The sequence below is a fragment of the Sylvia atricapilla genome, chromosome 1 (assembly GCF_009819655.1).
Source record: "Sylvia atricapilla isolate bSylAtr1 chromosome 1, bSylAtr1.pri, whole genome shotgun sequence".
Classification (NCBI taxonomy): Eukaryota; Metazoa; Chordata; class Aves; order Passeriformes; family Sylviidae; genus Sylvia; species Sylvia atricapilla.
In genome coordinates, this window is record NC_089140.1 from 57,318,722 (window position 1) to 57,338,209 (window position 19,488).

General features: G+C 37.0%; 1 protein-coding gene across 1 annotated transcript in view; it reads left to right on the top strand.

Moving 5' to 3' along the window:
- The window catches only part of NFX1 (nuclear transcription factor, X-box binding 1), a 78,087-nt gene extending 58,893 nt beyond the window's left edge, over positions 1–19,194 (top strand). Inside the window, 3 exon segments of the mRNA XM_066339576.1 lie at positions 6,826–6,971; positions 13,849–13,950; positions 15,435–19,194. Of these exon segments, the coding sequence (XP_066195673.1) occupies positions 6,826–6,971; positions 13,849–13,950; positions 15,435–15,510 (324 nt within the window). The 3' untranslated portion in view covers positions 15,511–19,194.
- Positions 19,195–19,488: the final 294 nt, after the last annotated feature.

Below are 19,488 nucleotides of genomic sequence, written 5' to 3' on the forward strand. Positions count from 1 at the left end.
CCTAGGTACTTCTGATCCCTGTAGTGGAACTTGCTCACACATTTTTTGATACCCTCCTGTATTTGCCAGTACATGAGGTTGTCCTCTTTCTTGTATAAGAAAACCTGGATTGAGCCACAGTATTTGAGAGACTCCAGTATACTTAAACACTCTTGGTGCTCGTCCATCTGTCTAATGTTCTTGTACATTGTATTCATGATTAGAATGAGTCAGTCTGTGTCTAGTTATCAAAGAGGCCCCACTTGGGTCATCCAGTCCAAGCTCCCAACTCAAGCAGGGTCATCCTAGAGCACATTGCATGGGATTGCATCTGGGCAGTTCTGTAATATCTCCAGTGAGAGAGACTCCACAACCTCTCTGGGAAATCTGTTTCAGTTCTCAGTCACCTGCATAATAAAGTAGTTTTTTCTCATGTTCATGTGAAACTTCCTGTGCAGTTGCTGCCTAATGCCTCTTTTGCTGTTGGTTGGCAGTATTAAGTGGCCAGCTATTAAATTGCTGGGCTCCATCGTCCTGATAGACTATCTTCAGATACTTATTGACAAAAGAAATAATAATAAATAAAATCCAATTTGTCATCTCTTGAAGCACAATAAGCCAACTTTCTCAGCTTACCCTCGTGAGATCGTCCAGTCCCCTGTCATCTTTGTAGCCCTCTGCTGGACTTGCTCAAGGAGCTCCATTCCTCTCTTATACTGAGGAGCCCAGTACTGGACACAGAATTCCAGGTGAAGCCTTGCAAGAGCTGAGTAGAGGAGCAGGATCACCTCTCATGACCTCTTGGTGACACTCTTCCTAGTGTACCATGTCATTGGCCTTGTGCCACAAGAGCACAATGCTGTCTCATGACAGCTTGTTGCCTACCAGCACCTCAAGAACCTTGTCTGAAGATCTGCTTTCCAGCAGGTCAGCCTGTACTGCTGCATGAGGTTCTTTTTCCCCGAGTGCATGTCTCCATACTTGCCTTTAAAGAATTTCAAAGGTTCTTCTCTGCCCATCCCTCCCGCCTGTCAAGATCTTTTGAAGGGCTGCACAACCCTCTGGAGTGTTGGCCGCTCCTCCCAGTTTTGGGTCATCAGTGAACTTGCTGAGGAGTATCTGCCCTTTCATCCAAGTCATCAATTAATAAGTTAAAACAATATTAGAGCCAGTACTGAGCGCTGTGGAACTGTAGCTGCTAGTTACAGGCCTCCAACTAGACTCTCTGCCACTGATCACAACTCTTTGAGTTCTATTCTTCAGCCATTTCTCAGTACACCTCACTGTCCACTCATCCAGATTGCACTTCCTGAGTTAATCTATGAGGAAGACACAGGACACAGCATCAAAAATCTTCCTGAAATCCATGTATGTGATGCTGTGGAATTAAGAAGTGGAGCTGGAGCCTAGATTCCAATAAGCCTCTCTGGTGGAAAGGCCGCTTGGGGAAACTCAGGTGAAGCAGTCCAGCTCAGACATCCACACACACCATGTGGCTAGCACAGCTAGGAAAGGCAGCAGGCCTTGACATCAGGTCAATTCCAGCAGGTTTATTTCCAGGAGCTGAAGCTAGACTGAGAGCCAAGAGACCAGGCATCTGCTTGTGCCTGCTTAAGTCTGGGGTTCAGCAGCCAGTGACCTTGAGGTGTGGGGGCAGAACAAAGGGCAGGTAAGGTCAGTATTCCATAGGGAAAACAGGGCCTGTCACTGGGTCCCACAGCCAATGGAGACACACCCAGGAGAAGAGAAACCAAAGGGCCAGGGGCACTGTGGGGAGGAGGAACTGGGGCAAACCATGTACGCAGAGCACCATTGGGAAGTTCCTCTCTCAGGCTGGGCAGGTAACTGTGGTCTGTCCTGCCAAGGCCAGACCCTGGGTATTATGTTGAGGGGCAGCAGGGATTCCATACACATAGATAATACTCAGTGCTCTTGCCTTACCTATCCAGGATGCAGGATAAAATAGTTGTTTTATCTTCTAATCAGATTGGTTAAGCATGATTTTCCTTTGATGAATCCATACTCACTAATCCTGATTACCTTGTCGTCCCATGATGACCTTGAGGATGAACCATTCCCATCATCTCTCTAGAGACTGATGTGAGACTATGTGTTGGTTTTACATGGCCTGGTTTTTGGTAGTGGTGGGGTGGGGCCCACAGAGGTGGCTCCTGTGAGAAGCTGCTAGAAACTTGCACCATGTCCAGCAGAGCCAATCCCTGATGTCTCTGAAGATGGACATGCCACTTGCCAAGGCTGGGCCAGTTAGAAATTATGGTAACGCCTCTGTTATGGCATATTTAAGAAGAAATCAAAACAAAGGTGGTGATGCAGTTTAATTCCACCTAGAAAGAAGAGGAGGTGAGAAACAACATGAAAATACCAAGGTTAGTGGAAGAGGAGGGGCAGGAGGTGCCTCAGGTGCCAGACCTGAGATTCCCCTGCAGGCCATGGTGATGGCCATGGTGAAACAGGCAGCCCTGCAGCCTGTGGAGTCCCACGGGGGTGCAGAGATCGATCTGCAACCCATATGGGAGGTGCCCGTGCCAGAGCAGGTGGATGCTGGAGGAGGCTGTGATCCAGTGGGAGACCTGGTAGAGAGAAGGGGCCCCTGCTTCCTAGCTTGAGCAGCCTGTCCTTGGAGGACTGCACTTGTGGAAGAGTGACCTCAGTTTTGGAAGGACTGTTTGCCCATGGGGAATTTGCATTGCAGCAGTTCTGTGAGGACTACTGCTCATGAGATTGAAACCATGCTGGAGAACTTAGTGGAGAACTGTGTCCTGTGGAAAAGGACTTCATGGTCTCACAGGGGAATGACTTCTCTACCTGAGCAGAATAAAAGCTTGGGTAATAAATTAATTAAAACCCTCACCCCTGTCTCCCTGGGCTGTCAATAAGAAGGAGGGAATGGTTGGGAAAAAAGCCCTTAAAAACACCTATTTTACTTGTTATTATCCTGTTCTGTTAGTAATAAAATCACTTTCTGTTTCTTAAGCTGAGCCTGCTTTGGCCTTGGAGTGTTTTCTTCTGGTCTTTAACCCATGAACCCTTTGTTAAATTTTCTCTCCTTTGCTCAGCTGTAGCAGGGGAGGGTGAGTGAATAGCTTTTCATGGGTACCTGGCATTTGGCCAGTGTCAAACCATGACAGACTGACAGGCCTGTAGTGCCTCAGAGTCTTTCTTGTCCTTTAAGAAAGACTGAGGTGATGCTGGCTTTCTTTCAGTTTTTGTACACCTCTCCTGACCACCGTGACCTTTCAGTGATTGTAAGCAGCCTCACTGTGATGTCCACCAGGTCTCTCAGCACTCATGGATACATTCTGTCAGGGTCCACGGACTTGTGGATATCAAATTTGCCTAGGTGTTCTCTAACCCCTGTCCTTGACTAACAGAAATTCTTTCTTCCAACATTCCTTTAGCCTGGTCTCCTGAGCCAGGGATACTTGAGGGCTTGTCAGTGAAGACTGATGCAAAGAAGGTGTTCACATACTCCCATTTTCTGTGTCCTCTTATAGGGTCCTCCCTCTGTTTGGTAATAGGTCCACATTTTCCTTAGTTTTCCTTTTGATATTGTTTATGATTTGAAGCCCTTCTTCCTGTCCTTGTCATAATTGGCCAGATGTAATTCCAGATGGGCTTTGGCCTGTGTTGTCTCATTTCTGCGTACTCTTACCAACTTCCTTACGTTCATTCCAAGTTGCCTGACACTGCTTGAGTGTCCTATGTATTTGCTGCTTGAGTATTAACCAGAGTTCCTAGTTTATTTGTCTCTTGCCTCCTGTGCTTAATTTCTTGTTTATTGGGGTGCAGATTATGCTAATTATACTCGGGTCTCTCCAACTTCAGACACTTGGAAGAAGATGTGTAGAATAGTTCGTTATCTATATTGTTTTACCTAAGAATAATTTGCCTAGTGTTGTGTTGCCTGTGGTTATCCTATTTTACATATTTCTTTATACATTACCTTTATCGTGTACACATATGTACACAAATATGTACACGTATATTTTTCTCTATATAATTGCATATACCAAATATATACTTATACTAATATCAAACCAAGATATGTAATTATATTAAAAAAGGGGTAGCTAGAGGTCTTGAATTTGCAATTAGTGACATCAAATATGCCAGAAGAAGAGTGCCAGAAAGGTCAAGAGCATCTCCAGTGCAAACCAGCTGTTTGTTAAATAACAATCCTACAAAGCAGACAAATAGCGTCTGTTAAGGAGCATCTACATTATAGAAGAGAAGGAAAATATGAAAACAAACCACATCTCAGCCTTTTCCCTGTCTCACCTAAGGGGAGAATGACCCAGTGTACCCAGCTTTTATCATGATCAGGATGAACCATTTAGGGCCACATAACAGTTGATTATCTCAAGGATCAGTTCTGTACCATCCTACCCATCAGGCTGTAGGGAATTGCTATACCATAAAAATATGAGAAGTTCCTAGAAAGCTCCCAGAAATCAAGCTATATTTCGAAAGGGAGGAGATTTCCCAGGGATTGAGGTGAGACTGACCAGCCTGTAGCTCCATGTGTCCTCTTAGTCTGTCTTGAAGCTGAAGTGACAGCATGTCTGCAGGCCATGCTCTAACTCTATTTTCCTTCAAAATTGTGGCATATGGGGTGTAAAAGGGAATATTTCCCATGCACTGTAAAGTTAACTTGCCCTTGTACTCAGTTCTTCTTGCATAACTTTACTTTTTTTTTCCTGTGAAAGACTCAGAGGCTCTTGTGAGAGTCATGTTTCATCTTGCAACCCACAGGTTTATGTAGCTAAAGATTGAATTAATATGTGTGGCACAGCATTATGCGGGGAGATTTGTTTTAGTTGTTCTTCTGCCATGATCCTCAAGCCCTCTTTATGCTTGGGTCTGTGTTTGGTTGTTCGTTTATTATAATTCCTAAATTTCTCTTGACTAAGTATGTGGCTTGTTTTCTTTGTTTCTAGATGTAGAACGTTCATGTGGCTCTGCTACAGTTCTTTCAAGCTGATTACTGTTACTTATGCTTACACATTTTGCTTCTGCTTTTTTTTTTTCTTGCATTTTACCTTAGTAGATACCTACTTTGGCTTAACTGGATAAATGAATAATAAAAAGGATTTTGATACTCAGAAGTCGTATATGATAGACAGAGCTGAATCATATTAGCATTAATACGATTCATCTCTGTCTATCATATATGACTTTGCTTGCCTCATAAACATCTCTTGCCCTAGACTCACCAGTATGTACTCTATCTAGCGTAGCAGAGTTTTCATGGTTGATATGGTAAGCAGAAAAGACAGAGGACATGTATATCCAGCTCTGTCTTCATAGGGACAAGAATTGTGATGTTTTTCAGAACATGGAACCATCACCACCTTTTTAAAGCAAGCATACTAGTCATAAATAGGTACAGAATCTTTAGACTTCTTCAAACTCTTGTATTTATGCTGGAAATGTTTTAATAGCTGGGTAGTTCATGACTGTTAATTGCAAAGTAAAGATAATATTCTATCAGCATGTGATTACCCTGAAGACTTACGGTTGACCACAGTTTCTGGTCCAGTTACTATTTGTAACTTAGCAATTTCATAACCCTATTAACCCTCTGTTTTCAAGATAGCTGCATTGTATTTCTGGTGACTTGTTCTATTACATGTGGTGGTTTTTACATTTTTTGGTGGCTGACCTTTTGTAAATCCACACTGATTATTTCCAGGGACTTTTCTCCTCCATGTAGCTAAAAACAGATTTGAGTTTTAGCTAATCAGCCTATAGTTCTTAGGTTATTTATTTATGTATGTATGTTTGTTTGTATATAGTTGCAACAATTACCTTTGTCTAGTCATTGGGTTCCTACCTCATTCTTACAATCTTATAGAGATGATAGAGAAGTAGGGTATCATCCTGATCTCTCAGTGACCTTAAATGCACTGTCTGCAGTCCTAGGAACCGACATAGCTTGGCATTTCTCTATAAGCTCTGACTCAAACTTACTCTACTACATATAGTTTGTGTTCCCCTTCAGTCCTTTCTATTGACCCAGTGACCTAGAAGACCTCATTGAACGAAGTCAAATGAAGATAATGAAAGCAAAAGCTGAAGCAGTGTCCTGTATTTGTAAAAGCAGACTGAAACACTGACTGACTCATCCTTATATGTATTTGTTGTTACAAATTGATCCAATTCATTACGGACACGGGCTCATAGCACCCTGCTTTTTTGTTTTGTTCTTTTACTGTTGATATAATAATCAAACATTATCAGTCTTTGTTAACTGGTTAAAACTAGAACTTTGGGGTTTTATTTAATAAAGACTCTAGTGATGCCATTACATGAGGAACTTGCAGATGAATAGCTACTTTGGTAGAGGGAAGTGATTGATAAATTTGACATCTTTGTTGCTATCTGCAGTATGTGCATTGTGAAGCCAATCTGCAAAATAAAATTGGATCTGTTGTGAACTTGGCAGATAATTTTGAAAACCTCAAATTCTTATAAAAATAATTTTGCATTGTTTTTTTGGGTTCTAAGTAGAATATCTGTAATCAGGATTTGTATTTCAAACTTAAAAGATACCCCTATGTGGGTGTATGTACACTTTGAGGTGATGGAAACGACAGAGAATACATAAGTTGATTTTGTGGAATTAAATTAATATTTTCAGGTGGACTTTCTGTAAAAACTGAGGTCTTGGCAATTTGTGGTATTGATTTTGTCATAGCAGCAAAATTTTAGAGGTAGAAACACTTTTTTTCATTGTTTTCTTCTCTCTGGCTCTCCTGAAAGAAAACTTAACCTTTTTTTTTTTTTTCCTCTTCCTTTTTTCTTAAACTCTTCTGTTTAATTCAGGGCAAGCATACAAAGAAGAGTCATTGTTATCCACCAATGAACAGAGATCACCGCAGAATCATCCATGAATTAGCTCAAGTTTATGGCATTGAAAGTGTGAGCTATGACAACGAACCAAAGCGCAATGTTGTTATCACTGCAGTGAAGTATGTAATTCATTGTTATTTTCAAATCTACATTTTTGTTTAAATAATTGGATGGGTTTTAATCACTTATCAGAAGGAGTTTATTTTCAGTGCAATTTGCAAAATGTACTAATTTCCAGTAGAAAAGTTTTTAAGGCAGTTTTTGAATTGATAGTTTCATAGGCACATCTACTCAAGTAAATCTTAAGAGAAGAAAACACCATTAGAAATAAAAAAGCTAAGAAAATACTTTGCAGGACTGTTTTCCATTCATCTTAGCAGTGACTTTTTATCATCAGCTAGAATTGATAGAAATATAAAAAATAATGTATGTAATAAAATTTTGTGAAAATTAATTGCTGGGTTGCGAAATCATACTTGAATTTACACCATCTTTGAAAAAGTCTGGTTATTGTAACATATTTCTCCATGTATATGAACCTATCACAGACAGAGTATATCACAGAGTAACTTATCATAGAGTAGCCCTCTTTAGTTAATGGACAAAGAGGGAGCTGGAATTACTGCAAATGGAAGAGATTTCGTAGCAAAAGGAAATGTTTTGGAGTATGTTCATAGTAGAGAGGAAAATGAAGGGAATATAGCTAGGGAAAAATTGAGCTGAGACTACCAGAGACGTAGTATGGGAAGGCTTCATTGATTGTGCTCTTTACTCAGCAGCATATTTAGTTTAGCGCTGTCAAATTGTGATTATTTGACAACCAGTTGTTTTTAACTGTAAATACTGACTGCAGTCATAAGAAATCTCTCATATTCTATGCTGTTAGAGTGCCATGAGCTATTCCTGAACATCAGTTGGTAGCTTAGCTACAATCTTGATTTCTTCCAAGAGATGGAACACTACTTTGATACTACAATATAAGGAACTTTTTGTTTCAGTTAAAGGAAGATGAGCAAAGAGTTCATATTTGAAAAAGCTTATTAAAAAAAAAAAAAAAGAAATAGGGGAGCAGATGAGAAATTAATGAAGATAATAAAAGGAGCAGTGCAGATGATTATGCTTTAAAAACAAAGGGATGTTCTGCAACTTGAAAACAGGAGGCCTTCCTTTATGTGGTTTTAGGACAGATTGCACATTTGCTCCTTCTCTTGCATTTTTCATGGAATAACTACTGTGGAGAATGCACACGCTTCTGTTTCATTACTGCCACTCTTAAAAAACCCTTGAGTTGTCTACTGAAACTATTCTTCAGCTGCATAGCAGTCTTTCTTAATTTAATGAATTATTCTGAAAATTCTTTTAATTTTCTTTCTATTTGTCATTTCTTTAAGATATAAAAAACATGGTAGCCTCATATGAGTAATAGCTCAAGTTATAGGATGATATTTTTGAGTATTTCACAATGGCTGCTTCAACTCCCAGAGCTAGTAATCACCAGAAAGTCAAAATTATTTTGTTTCATTCTGTCTTAGCAATGCCTTTGGATTTCTATCATGGGCTCTTTCGTGTATAAATAAATGAAAACCATTCAGGCAAAAAGACCATTTCTTCTCTTCACACTCCACCACTGTGTCATTCAAATGGTAACATCCCTATACAAGTCCATTAGAAGGGTGAGGAAGTCTCCTTCATAAGAAGAGTGCTAAGAAAGTTTCCTCCAGCCAGGCTTCTTCCGATTCCAGAGATCTAGGGACAAACTTTGCCCTCAGCCTCTGCCTGCATCATCATCAGTAAAAGTTGGTCATATTAGCTGCATTACTCCTGTACAGCATTGCCCTGTACATTGTATTGTATATATGCTGTACATTGTCCTGTAGAGCATATATAACCACAGAGAAGATCATTCCAAGTACTGACTGTTAAGCTTGATCTGAATTACAGTTCTGGTGTCATTTGAAGTGTAAGACCCATAGTGAATCCTTGCAAGTGCCTTTCTCTGTGCTTACCTCTTGGTCATCTTTGCAGTCACCATCTTTTGAACAGTTGCAATACCAGATTCTTTCTGAACTAGGTTCAGAGGTAATATCCAGACTGTTATGATGAGAAGGGTAAGCATTCTTTTGGAGGTACACACTTGTGTTTCACTCTACCTGTCAGTAGTTTTTTGAAGTTTTTTTACTCAGATGAGTAAAAATTTCCTCCTTCTTTAAATAACTCTGGATTACAGAGCCTGGTAAAGGGGTATCTGCTTGTTTTGATATAGTGGCCAGTGTTTAAGCAGCTTGTATGAACTTGAGACATCCTAGAAGTGGTTTTGAGAGCAGTCATCCCTGTAAGATCCATCCTTTTCCTGTTATTTCCAGGAAGAACATTAGGCGCAGGTTTTCCTCATGAACCAGGAGACTTCTCAAGAAGGTGCCAAAGTTCCACATGGTTCTCACTGAGAAAGCTAAATGCTGCCATAGTTTCATTAATGTGTCATGTGTTTTGGAGTTTGGTTTTTTTTCACCCAGGATTTTATTTCCTTTCAGTGAGGTCAGTCTGAAAATGGTTTGGAAATGGTTACCTAGATGTAGACTATACAAGATCACCAGGATCAAAAACCTAAAGAAATTAAAACCCTGTAACCACATGGAACATCCTTATTAAATCATAACAGTACATAACAGAAAGAAAATACTGCACATCCCAGTGGCAGGGTTGAAAGGGAAGTATATGTTCTGAGGAAATAAAACTTTCTGAAGTTTTTCTGGGCATGTTTTAGTACTGGAACTCTGGGTATAAATTCATTTTACTTAACTCTTGCTGCAGCCTATCTGGTATCTAAAATAAATCCACATTCAATTTGACATAAATTATGATGACTACCTGAACGTACTCTTGTTTCTTTAAGGAATTTTATTCTACCCTTCACTGTCTTTAACATTTTCATCTTTTGCCAAGAGGCAAAAGCTAACTTTCTCCCCACCTCTTTTGCAATCACAGAAGCCTGTTGTAAGGCAATGCCTCTCAACATCTGCAACTTCTAAGAATTTTAAAGCAATTTAAGTACAAATACTGCTATAAGGTCACCAGCCAAAGTGGTTTTAACAGCAGTCCTGCTTCAGAAGAAAGCTGCATCTTTTTCTTACTGTTTTTGCCTTAAATGTTGACATTGTTTGCCCTGAGGATAGTATGTGTTGCTTCTGGAAAGCTTATGACATAGAATATATGAAGTTCAAACAATCAGGGGATTGTTAAAGAGCCAGTTCACTTCAACTGTTATCAGTTTTTCGAGATATTTTTCACAAAACTCTGCTCTGTCTGAAAGATGGTGGCACATTATTGCAAAACTACGTGGAATCAGTCTGGACAGATTGGTGGACAAAGAATTTTGTAGTGGTTCATACCAGAACAGTTCAATGCTGATACATCCTGCAGTTACAAAAATTGAGCTCAAAGTCTTGAAAAAGATAAATTGAGTCATTATTTCCACATTTCAGTTTTATACAACAGGCCATTCTGTTAGCAGTGGCACTGCCTTAAAATCAGAAGATAGTTTATATTCATGCTTTTCCCTGTACTGCTGTTGAAAATGTGTCATCTCAACTTCACTGATAGAGGCAGGCACTTGGCTTTTCTTTTCCTTACTTTGAGAATAATGTAATGAAATGAAGAATAGCAACTTTCATATCAAAATGTCCAAAATACTTGCAGAGCCTTTTGTTTTCATATCAACAGCTTTTGCACAACTGGTGATAGATAACCATGGCTGGTTAGGTAGGGTCTGCTTTCTTTCTTATTTCTGGTAATAAATAAATCAAAGGTTTTTTTCCCATTGTACATCTGTTTAGCTGAATTCAGTTGTTTGGGGTTTTTCCACATGGGTTAAATGTGAGTGTCTGTTTTTTACCAATCAATGTGTCACACCAATGTATAAACTAAATTTTGTCAAAGCTAAAATGGGTCTAGGCCTTGATGTCACTATAGCAAATTTGGCTCCAGGATCATCTTTGATTGTTCACAAGGCTTTGATCCCTCCTGATTTTTAAAGGTTTGCTATATTAACCTTCTACATGCTGGGAACATTTAACTTTAGAGCAGAACTGCTGATTTACTTTGAAATGCAGGAACATTCTCTTTTGTCAGTAAGAATTTTTTTTAACTAATTAGTAGAAATTACTGCACATGTATTCTTCCAAGTGTTCTGTTTCTGATATTTCAGAGCTCTCATTTATTTTCTTTTTTACTATACAAGCAAGATTTAGTCTTGATATTCTAGAGTAAGGACAGACACCTTACTTTAGTTATTGAAGGCCTTTCTAGCCTTTCTTTTCTTTTTTTTTTTTTCTTTTTTTTTTTTTTTATTATTATCTCTAGGCAATTTACTTTCCATGTTTTTGCCTATCACATTTGACAAACATGAAGGAAGACAACAGAATACCCTCCCATCTACCACTGTTGTCTTTTTCCTGTTAGAACTCTACAGCTGAGTTGTAACTGAAATCACAGTGTGAGCATTTGGCTTTACATGGCAGGCTTAGAGCTAAAGGAGAGAAGGAGTTTTTAACCATTTTAGACAAGAGAAGAAAATTAGCTGTACTCAAATGATAGGACTGTAATATACTTGTTGTTAAGAGTACACATGTAAACATAATACAACCTTGAAAAAGTTATGGCCAGTGACAAGTACCTTTTTTCAAATAATGAAAACTTTTCACTGTTGGGAAGATGAGAGCACATTTTAATTGGTGGCCTATGTTTATAAGATTTTGTAGTTCATTGGAATAGACTGTCAGTACTCAGTTTAAAACAATTCTGAAAGGGGCTTAGGACTCACCACTTAATTTTTAGTGGATTTTCGACTTACCTTGAAAATGTTGTGGAATTTTTCATCTGTGTTACTGCAATATCACAAAAATTTGCGCTTAAATACAGACTAATACAAATGAGACATTATGAAATAAAATAGATAAGATAAAAGTAATGGAAATAATACATAATTTTTGTAAGCTCTGAAACAGAACTGGTGTTCATCTGTGTACTGATGTGAGATTCAAAATGCTTAGAGCTCTTGGGAAAATGGAGGAAAAAGTATGAATTATCAAGTATGTGCCAAAGCATGGAACTCAACATGTGCATATTGCTGGAATTATAACAATATGCAACCCATTACTTTGCAGCATTGTTGCTACTCAGTATGTAATTTTGAAAGAAACAAGATGCATGTGTTGGTATTCATTGAATAGGAATTTAATGTAATTAGCAAACAAGGAGAATCTCTCGAACTGGAGGAATATATTTAAAAATACGTAAGTAAAGTAAATAAGGAGGAAACATGTTTATTTAGCACTTGACATAGAATCATGTAGGAAAAGACCCTTAATATCATTGAGTCCAGTGGTACTATCAAGTCTATCATTAAACCAAGTCCCTAAATACCACCATATCTACACATCTTTTAAATACTTCCAGGCATGGTGACTCAACCACTTCCCTGGGCAGCCTGTTCCAATGCTTGGCAACTCTCTGGGTGAAGAACCTTTTGCTAATACCCAATTAAAAACATTCAGGAATGCAGTTTAATTTAATAATTAAGAAGTAGTTTGGTCTGAAAATGTCAGTAGCATGGATTTAGAAGAAAGTGCAAGAAGGGTGAAAGGTCGACCTTGATAAGGTTTAAGAATTTTAATTTATTCAGCTTACCTGCTCCCAGATAAGATGAAGAAGAAACTGTGAATGGGAAAGATGCTAACAGTTGAAGCTCTTTCAGTTGAAGCTCTTTCAGTTAAATCATCCAAGAGAAATAAGACAAACTTACTCTTGAAAGTGGCTCATGAATTTAGAGGAAATTTTAAGACATCTCCACAACCTATTAGAGATACAGTGTGTTTGCTAATTATTTGCCTTTTTTTTTTTTTTTTTTTTTTTTTTTTTTTTTTTTTTTTTTTTTTAGTTAGATGCCTTTTTGGATCTTCCTAGGATTTTTTTTCCTGGATGTTGGGGGTTATTTGTTTCCATATATATATATATATATATTTTGTATCTATCTATCTATCTATCTATCTATCTATCTATCTATCTATCTATCTATACTTCCTCTTTCTCCAGCTATTGCAGCCTTTGGGCACAAATTGACAACTGAAGTTGAGTGTGATTCACACCCTAAAATATATAAGTATACATACTAAAGTACATTGTCCTCCTCTCCTGGAGAATGTACTGCCGTGTAACCATAGCCATGGGGTGACCCTTCCACTTCAGGTGGGACAGGCACAAGTGTGATGCTTCATTGTGTGGTGGCAATCACATAATACATTGTAATTAGTGTGGAGGGCAGAAGAAGCTGATTTTTTAATTTCCCCACGCTAATACGTAATGGGTTTTTTTTCTGATCTGATTCACCTGGAACTGCTTACAAGGAGGAGGCAGTGTTGTTTGAGAGTGCCTCTTAGCATAGTGCTGTCATCAACAAATTTAACAGCATTTATTATCCGCATTTGAGAAGGTGCTTCCAAAATTTTAGATAATATGTTGTAAAGATTCAGTGAACTACGTTCTTGTGGTGCTGAGTTAAGCTATTAAGTTGTTCTTTCTGATTTATATATTTTTCTTTAAAGAACAGATACATTGCCCTAGAGAGTAAGTATTCCAGTTTTGCTATTTTAACAGTTGATCATTTAGCACACTTCATAGTAAAAGGAGTTGTGGACCTCACATGCAGAAAAGGAGTGTGGGTATCAATGCTCAAATCTAGGATACTGCTTCTGTGTCTTTTATGGACAGCAGTGAAGAGACATGTAGAATACTGGATAGATTCTTGGTAACGAAAATGTACATTTTGTATGTTGATGTTGTGTCTCCATGATTGGAAAATTAAATATTTGAATAGATGATGTAAGAATACAAGTGTGAACTCTGATACTAAAACTGCTACTTACAAATATTACTCATTCCCAACTTCTTAGTGAGTGTGATTTCCTGTTGAACTAAATAATCTTTCTTTTATTTCTTTAGAGGGAAATCTGTTTGTCCAAGCAATACGTTAACTTCTGTGCTAGATAAAGAAATGCACAGCAGGCCTGCACCTCCTCTTCATCATTACAAACAAACAGATAAGTAAGGAATTTGGATTTAAAACCATATTCTTCAGTTTTGTGCTGAGTTCCCCAAGGAACATGTTCCTGAGCTTCAACCTCATATGCCCTGTTTCTTGTTTTTCCCCAACCCACACACAGCTTTGGAGCTTGCAGCATGCACTAAGGTGTTCTTTCCACGGAAGTAAGCCTGAAATGAAGTGATAAGAAAATGTAGGATTGGCTGTGTGGTATAGGGCTAGTAGTGTAACAAATATTATGGGGTTTTAAAATTATTTTTTAGTAAATATTTTTTAGTAAATATTAGATAGTTGGGAAGAGAGTCCTGTTTTAGAGGTTTGGGGATTCTATTTTTTTTTTTTTACCTTTAACGAAGAGTAATGTTTTGCTGGCATAAAATTATTTATTTGGACAGGTATTAAATGTATTTTTCTTGTGTAGGTATGACTACACAGTTGGTTAAAGGTGAATTACAGTTTTGTCAGATAGTGAGAATTACTGAAGATGGGGTATATAAAGCATCTTGGTGAATGGTCTTAAAAGGACAGTCTACGTTTTATGACCTGCCAGCTTCAGATACTTGTAGTTATCTCATAGTTACAATTTTTTTAAATGGTTGGCTTATTTTTTGTTTGGGTTTACCTTTCAGAAGTGTTTTCCTCCCAGATTTTTCCCAGATGAGCAGCTGAAATCATGTTCAAGTACCTTTTGCAGAAAGGAACTGCTTAATGTTGCAGGAACTACCGTTGGTAGATTCTGCTGGAATACAAAAATTTAAATTGTGAAAATTTAAATTGTGTCAGAGATAAGCATCTAGAGCAAAACACATTTCTAAAAGGATTGCTTAAGGTGTAACTCAGTGTCTGTTTTTAATAAGTGTTTACTCTTCGTTTCCACTTCTGTGGGATTACTATCTTCAGTGACCCTAATTAATGCCAAGGAGTTATGTAGCAAAATTAATTTTCTAGTGATTTTCATTACTAGAAGTAAAGTTTCTTTAGAAGTTCTTAATTCTACAAAATCTTTTGGAAGATCTCATGCTGTCTTATTGAAAAAAATCTTTACAGTGTTTGCATTTGCTATGACCACATATTTTTTACTAGTCTTGCTTTTGAAAGCAAGTGGATTTGATCATCAGCTCGCTTTAACAGTATTTCTTTTGCTGTTTCTTTTAAAAAGACATTTTAACATTTAATCTTCAGTACAGTATCATGTTCTGTAATAAATAATATCGGTAAATTACATTTTCTGGTAAAACTCCAAAAGGAATTTTATCAATTCAGACACATGTTGATGTACATTAATTTAATCAAGCATTTGTTTCTTGTCAAAATTAACAAAGGTTTTCTGGAACTTTAAGGTACTTTGAATAACAAACTTAATTTAGAAGTGCATGCTATTGACCAATGTGTATGTGCACACTGAGACATTATGTGAGTTTGTGATTCAGTTTACTTTGTATCTTGTTTTTCATGCATGTAATATCTAATATTCTTATAATTTCAGGAGTAGTGGAAACAGTGCTTTATCCAAACCGTTAAAGGAGGAGCCAGTAATTGACTACTTTGATGTCCAGGACTGAAGTGATTGATGTAGAATCATTCAGATGAATCAGAATCACATAGATTATGGTACAGAAGCTCAGAGGTGAAAATATTAACTTATTGTGTGAGGTGCTTTTTGATTATCTGTCAAATGATAATTTGTTCAACATATTCATAATTTAACATCTAAAGTTAGATTGATATGCTAGTTTGAAAAGGTAAGCGTTTCAACAGTTTATGTAACTGCATAATACCTAATAGTAGTATGGCTTTTTAAATCTGGGTTTGGTGCAATTTTGTATCTAATGTGTTGTCAGAATAATGTAGATTTCATTCATGACTTTGAAGCAAGAGAACTGGTGGTAAGCAAATATATTTTTGGAATATTAAGAGAAACAATAAATCTCAAATATTTATTTTGACTTATCTCACACAACTTAAAATGGACTAGAAATAATCTGTGATAAAGACACTGGTTGGGATATTCTTAAAGTATTTTCGTGTTTTATTAATTCATTTCTGTGTTATTGTGGTAAATTTGAGAATCTGAGTCACTCTTCTACATGGAAAGAAATATAAAATTTAAGTATAAATATATACATAAAAGCATATTAAGAGCACAGACTTGCTTTGGAATTTGAAGAACCAGTATTTGGGGAAGGTGGGAAATTAAAACTTACTCTAATTTAGCTCAAATTTGATGTGTTTAACAAGAAAAACAAGCAAAAACAAGGGAAAAAAACCCAAACCAAACAAAAACAGAACCAACCCCACAACATGAGATTACTGATACTAATACTACATTTTTATTGAAGGCCTTTAAAAAATCAGACTTTATATATTATTTTGGTGTTGTGTGTGTGGTATTACTGCAGTTTATATTTTTTTCTGTACTGTGCAAGCTTATGAACATGTGAAGTTTAGTTTGTTATGAATTTGGAATAATACTTGTAAAATTTATAAGACCATCTGCCTAAACTATTTGGCAATAGAAGATCTTTGTTTTATGGGAAATGCCGTTAACAAAATGGGATGACAGTTTAAACACTGAAAGACACTGGAGTGGTCTCATGATGCTGAATTTTTTCCAGATCTTGATTTAAGATAAGTGAGTAGCTCTCTGGGAGAGGAGATTGTAGGTCTGATCAGAACAGAAGGTACAGCTCTGAATTTGAGTAATAGCTGTTCTCCTGAGGAGAAGGTTTTTTTGTATTAATAGCTTTAGGAACACTGACACTAATGCACTCTGTTTCTTGTTCCTTTTGGCTGCCATGTGTAATACTAGAGGTGAGCCCTGTACAGCATCAGAGGCTCATGCTGAAAAGGGGCTCACTATGTTGTAGTGTGAGATTTATTGCCAAAAAATGGAAGGCTTAGATTCACTTAGAAATATCATATGACCCTGAGCCTTAACTATGAAGCATTTCATGGCTACATTTCAATTGAACAACTCATGGAACATGGAAGAACAAGTAGAAAACTCACAAACCATATCTGTCCCCTGAAATGTTTTGAAAACTAAAATACATGTGATTATTGTATATTTTTGTAGGAGTTTATTATTTCACATTTTAAAAAATGCAGTCTTTAATCTTACTAAACATTTGAAGTGTTTCAGGTAAAACAGGTACCTTCAAGAGTGTTCAGGCTTTTAATTTGTATGTAGTGATTTACATTTGTTTCACTTTTTTTGTGTCATACTTTGTGAACAGAAATGAAAAATAAATCAATATGTCTTACATTGCCCTTAATTTCGTAAGCAAATTATGGTTTGAATTCTACAAGAAGTACTGCTAGATTCAGCTTAAGAAATAAGTTACTTCCAGGAATGTATTTCTTCAATCCCTTCCTTGTGAGGACTTTATCTGTACCAGTGCTTGCAGACAACTGCTGACTCAGTGTGGTCAAACAAAGGGTATTCCTGGTTTTGAAACTCAGACCTGTGTTAATATAGCACTGACTTAAAGCGAGAAAGACCTCTAGGAAGAATATACATACTATATACATATTCATGCTTCAAAGGTAGGTTCTAGACAGGAGCTGGCACACATGTCCAGTTAACTGAGTTAGATGCATGTATTCTGGAGCACACACAGTTGGTTGACCTAACATTAGAGAAAACCAAAGTGGCTTAGTTGCTAATAAATAGAATAAAGCTGAAGTCTACTAACTATTCACAGTTTCACATTATTATTGCCAAAACCATCACAATTGCGCCTCTGAGTTGAAATTTAAAACTTGAAAGGTTTTGCTAGCATTATTTTCAGCTCTGTTTAGTGGAATTTTTATCAGTGGCATTAGCATAAAAATGAGAGCTTTGGCGAGATGCACTTCAGCAGTCAAGTTGCCACTGCTTGTAATAAGAAAATGGAGGTAATCTCAGTTTCTCAAGCTAAGATTAATGATCATTACCAAATCGGTTCATACTGAGAAGTCATGCTTCTTATCACTTGCCTCTTAACTGTGTGAATGTTAAAACGTTTTTATAGATCTGTATGTTACACATCTCTAAATCATGGCTATTGGAGCCATACCTGTAGTAATGAAGCAATTCACAAGTACCAAATCTTTTTTTTAAATGCATTTTAGTAACTTGTTTAAAAATATGATACCATATGTTTACCCATGAAATTGATTTTCCCCCATATCTCAGCTACATAGCCTTAAGAAGGAATTCAGCAAAGGCTAATGGTGCTGTTCTCTCTGTTTTGTTTGGCTTTTGATGCAATGTATGTGATAACTTAGCTTCATATTGCACGTGTGCCTTGTGGGAATACTTTTCAGATAGCTATTTTTTAAATCTGAGCTGGTGTTTACACCTTTTATCTAATAGAAAAATAAGTAGATAAAAGAAGTCTTTGCATCAGTGAAGTCAGTGGCAAAAATCATGGTGACATCACTGTAACTTATGACTTCAGCTTCAGTATGCTCGCAATTTTCCACAGCCCTAAGAATAATATTGTTTCCTGTAAATATCTTTGAAGAAAGTATATTTCAGTAAGCATCTTTTAAAATAAGTTACATGATAGCAATTGGAATTCATGCAACTTCATGAAGTGCTTTTAAAATTGTGTTTAAAATAGGCAGATAATTTGGCATTTGGGCTGTGCTGTTGCCTGTCTGTATAGTTGAACATATTTAAAGTGCTCTGAATATTTAGTATTTGGATTTAGCCTAAAATTGTTTAAGACACATAAGTAGACATTATCAAGATCACTTTCTCTGGCAGTTTTTACAGCATCTGCCTCGAAATGAGCAAAGTAAAGTTTTTCTACGACACTTGTTATTTGTTGGAAGATTTATATTTAACTTGATTTTGTCAAGTTACTGATATAAAATTACTTTCTTTATAAACCCAGATGAAATCTAAATTTAAAGTTCAGTGTTTGGGAATTGTTTTCATCTTGGTATTCAACTGTTGGAATACTGAGACATCACAGAGAAACATGATTAAAGATTTAAATGGACATTTGGAAAGTTCCTTTTCCTCAAATTTTAAAATAAAGTATATGAATTCCTGGATTTGAAGTGATTTTTAAATGAATGCCGTGTGGAGAATGAAGAACTAGAGGACTCCCCAGAAAATGGAGAATATACTGCCTTCTGGGAATTCAGAACTACAAGAGAGATGATTGTGAATAAAAATGTACATTTTGGTTATATGAAAAACCCTTTATTATGTCTGCCTAAATGCTACTTGGCAATAAAATATATTATTTTAACTTATGGTCTCTTCATTTTTGTTTGTACACCATTTGGTTGTAATGGTAACTAAGGCAGGTGGGGGGAGAGGAAGTGAGGACTAATGTAACCTTAAAGTCCTGTAGGTATTAGATACAACAAATTCAGGATGATACATGGAGGTGGAGGGATAATGTAAAAACTTTGCTATCACCATTCAGTAAGTGACGGGAAGATTCAAAAAGCAAACAGTCTGATAATCAGAAGTTTGAAGTAATTTGAACTGGCTCCTGCCGAAACTTTTCAGCAAAATATCACGTCAGGCATTTTCAGCA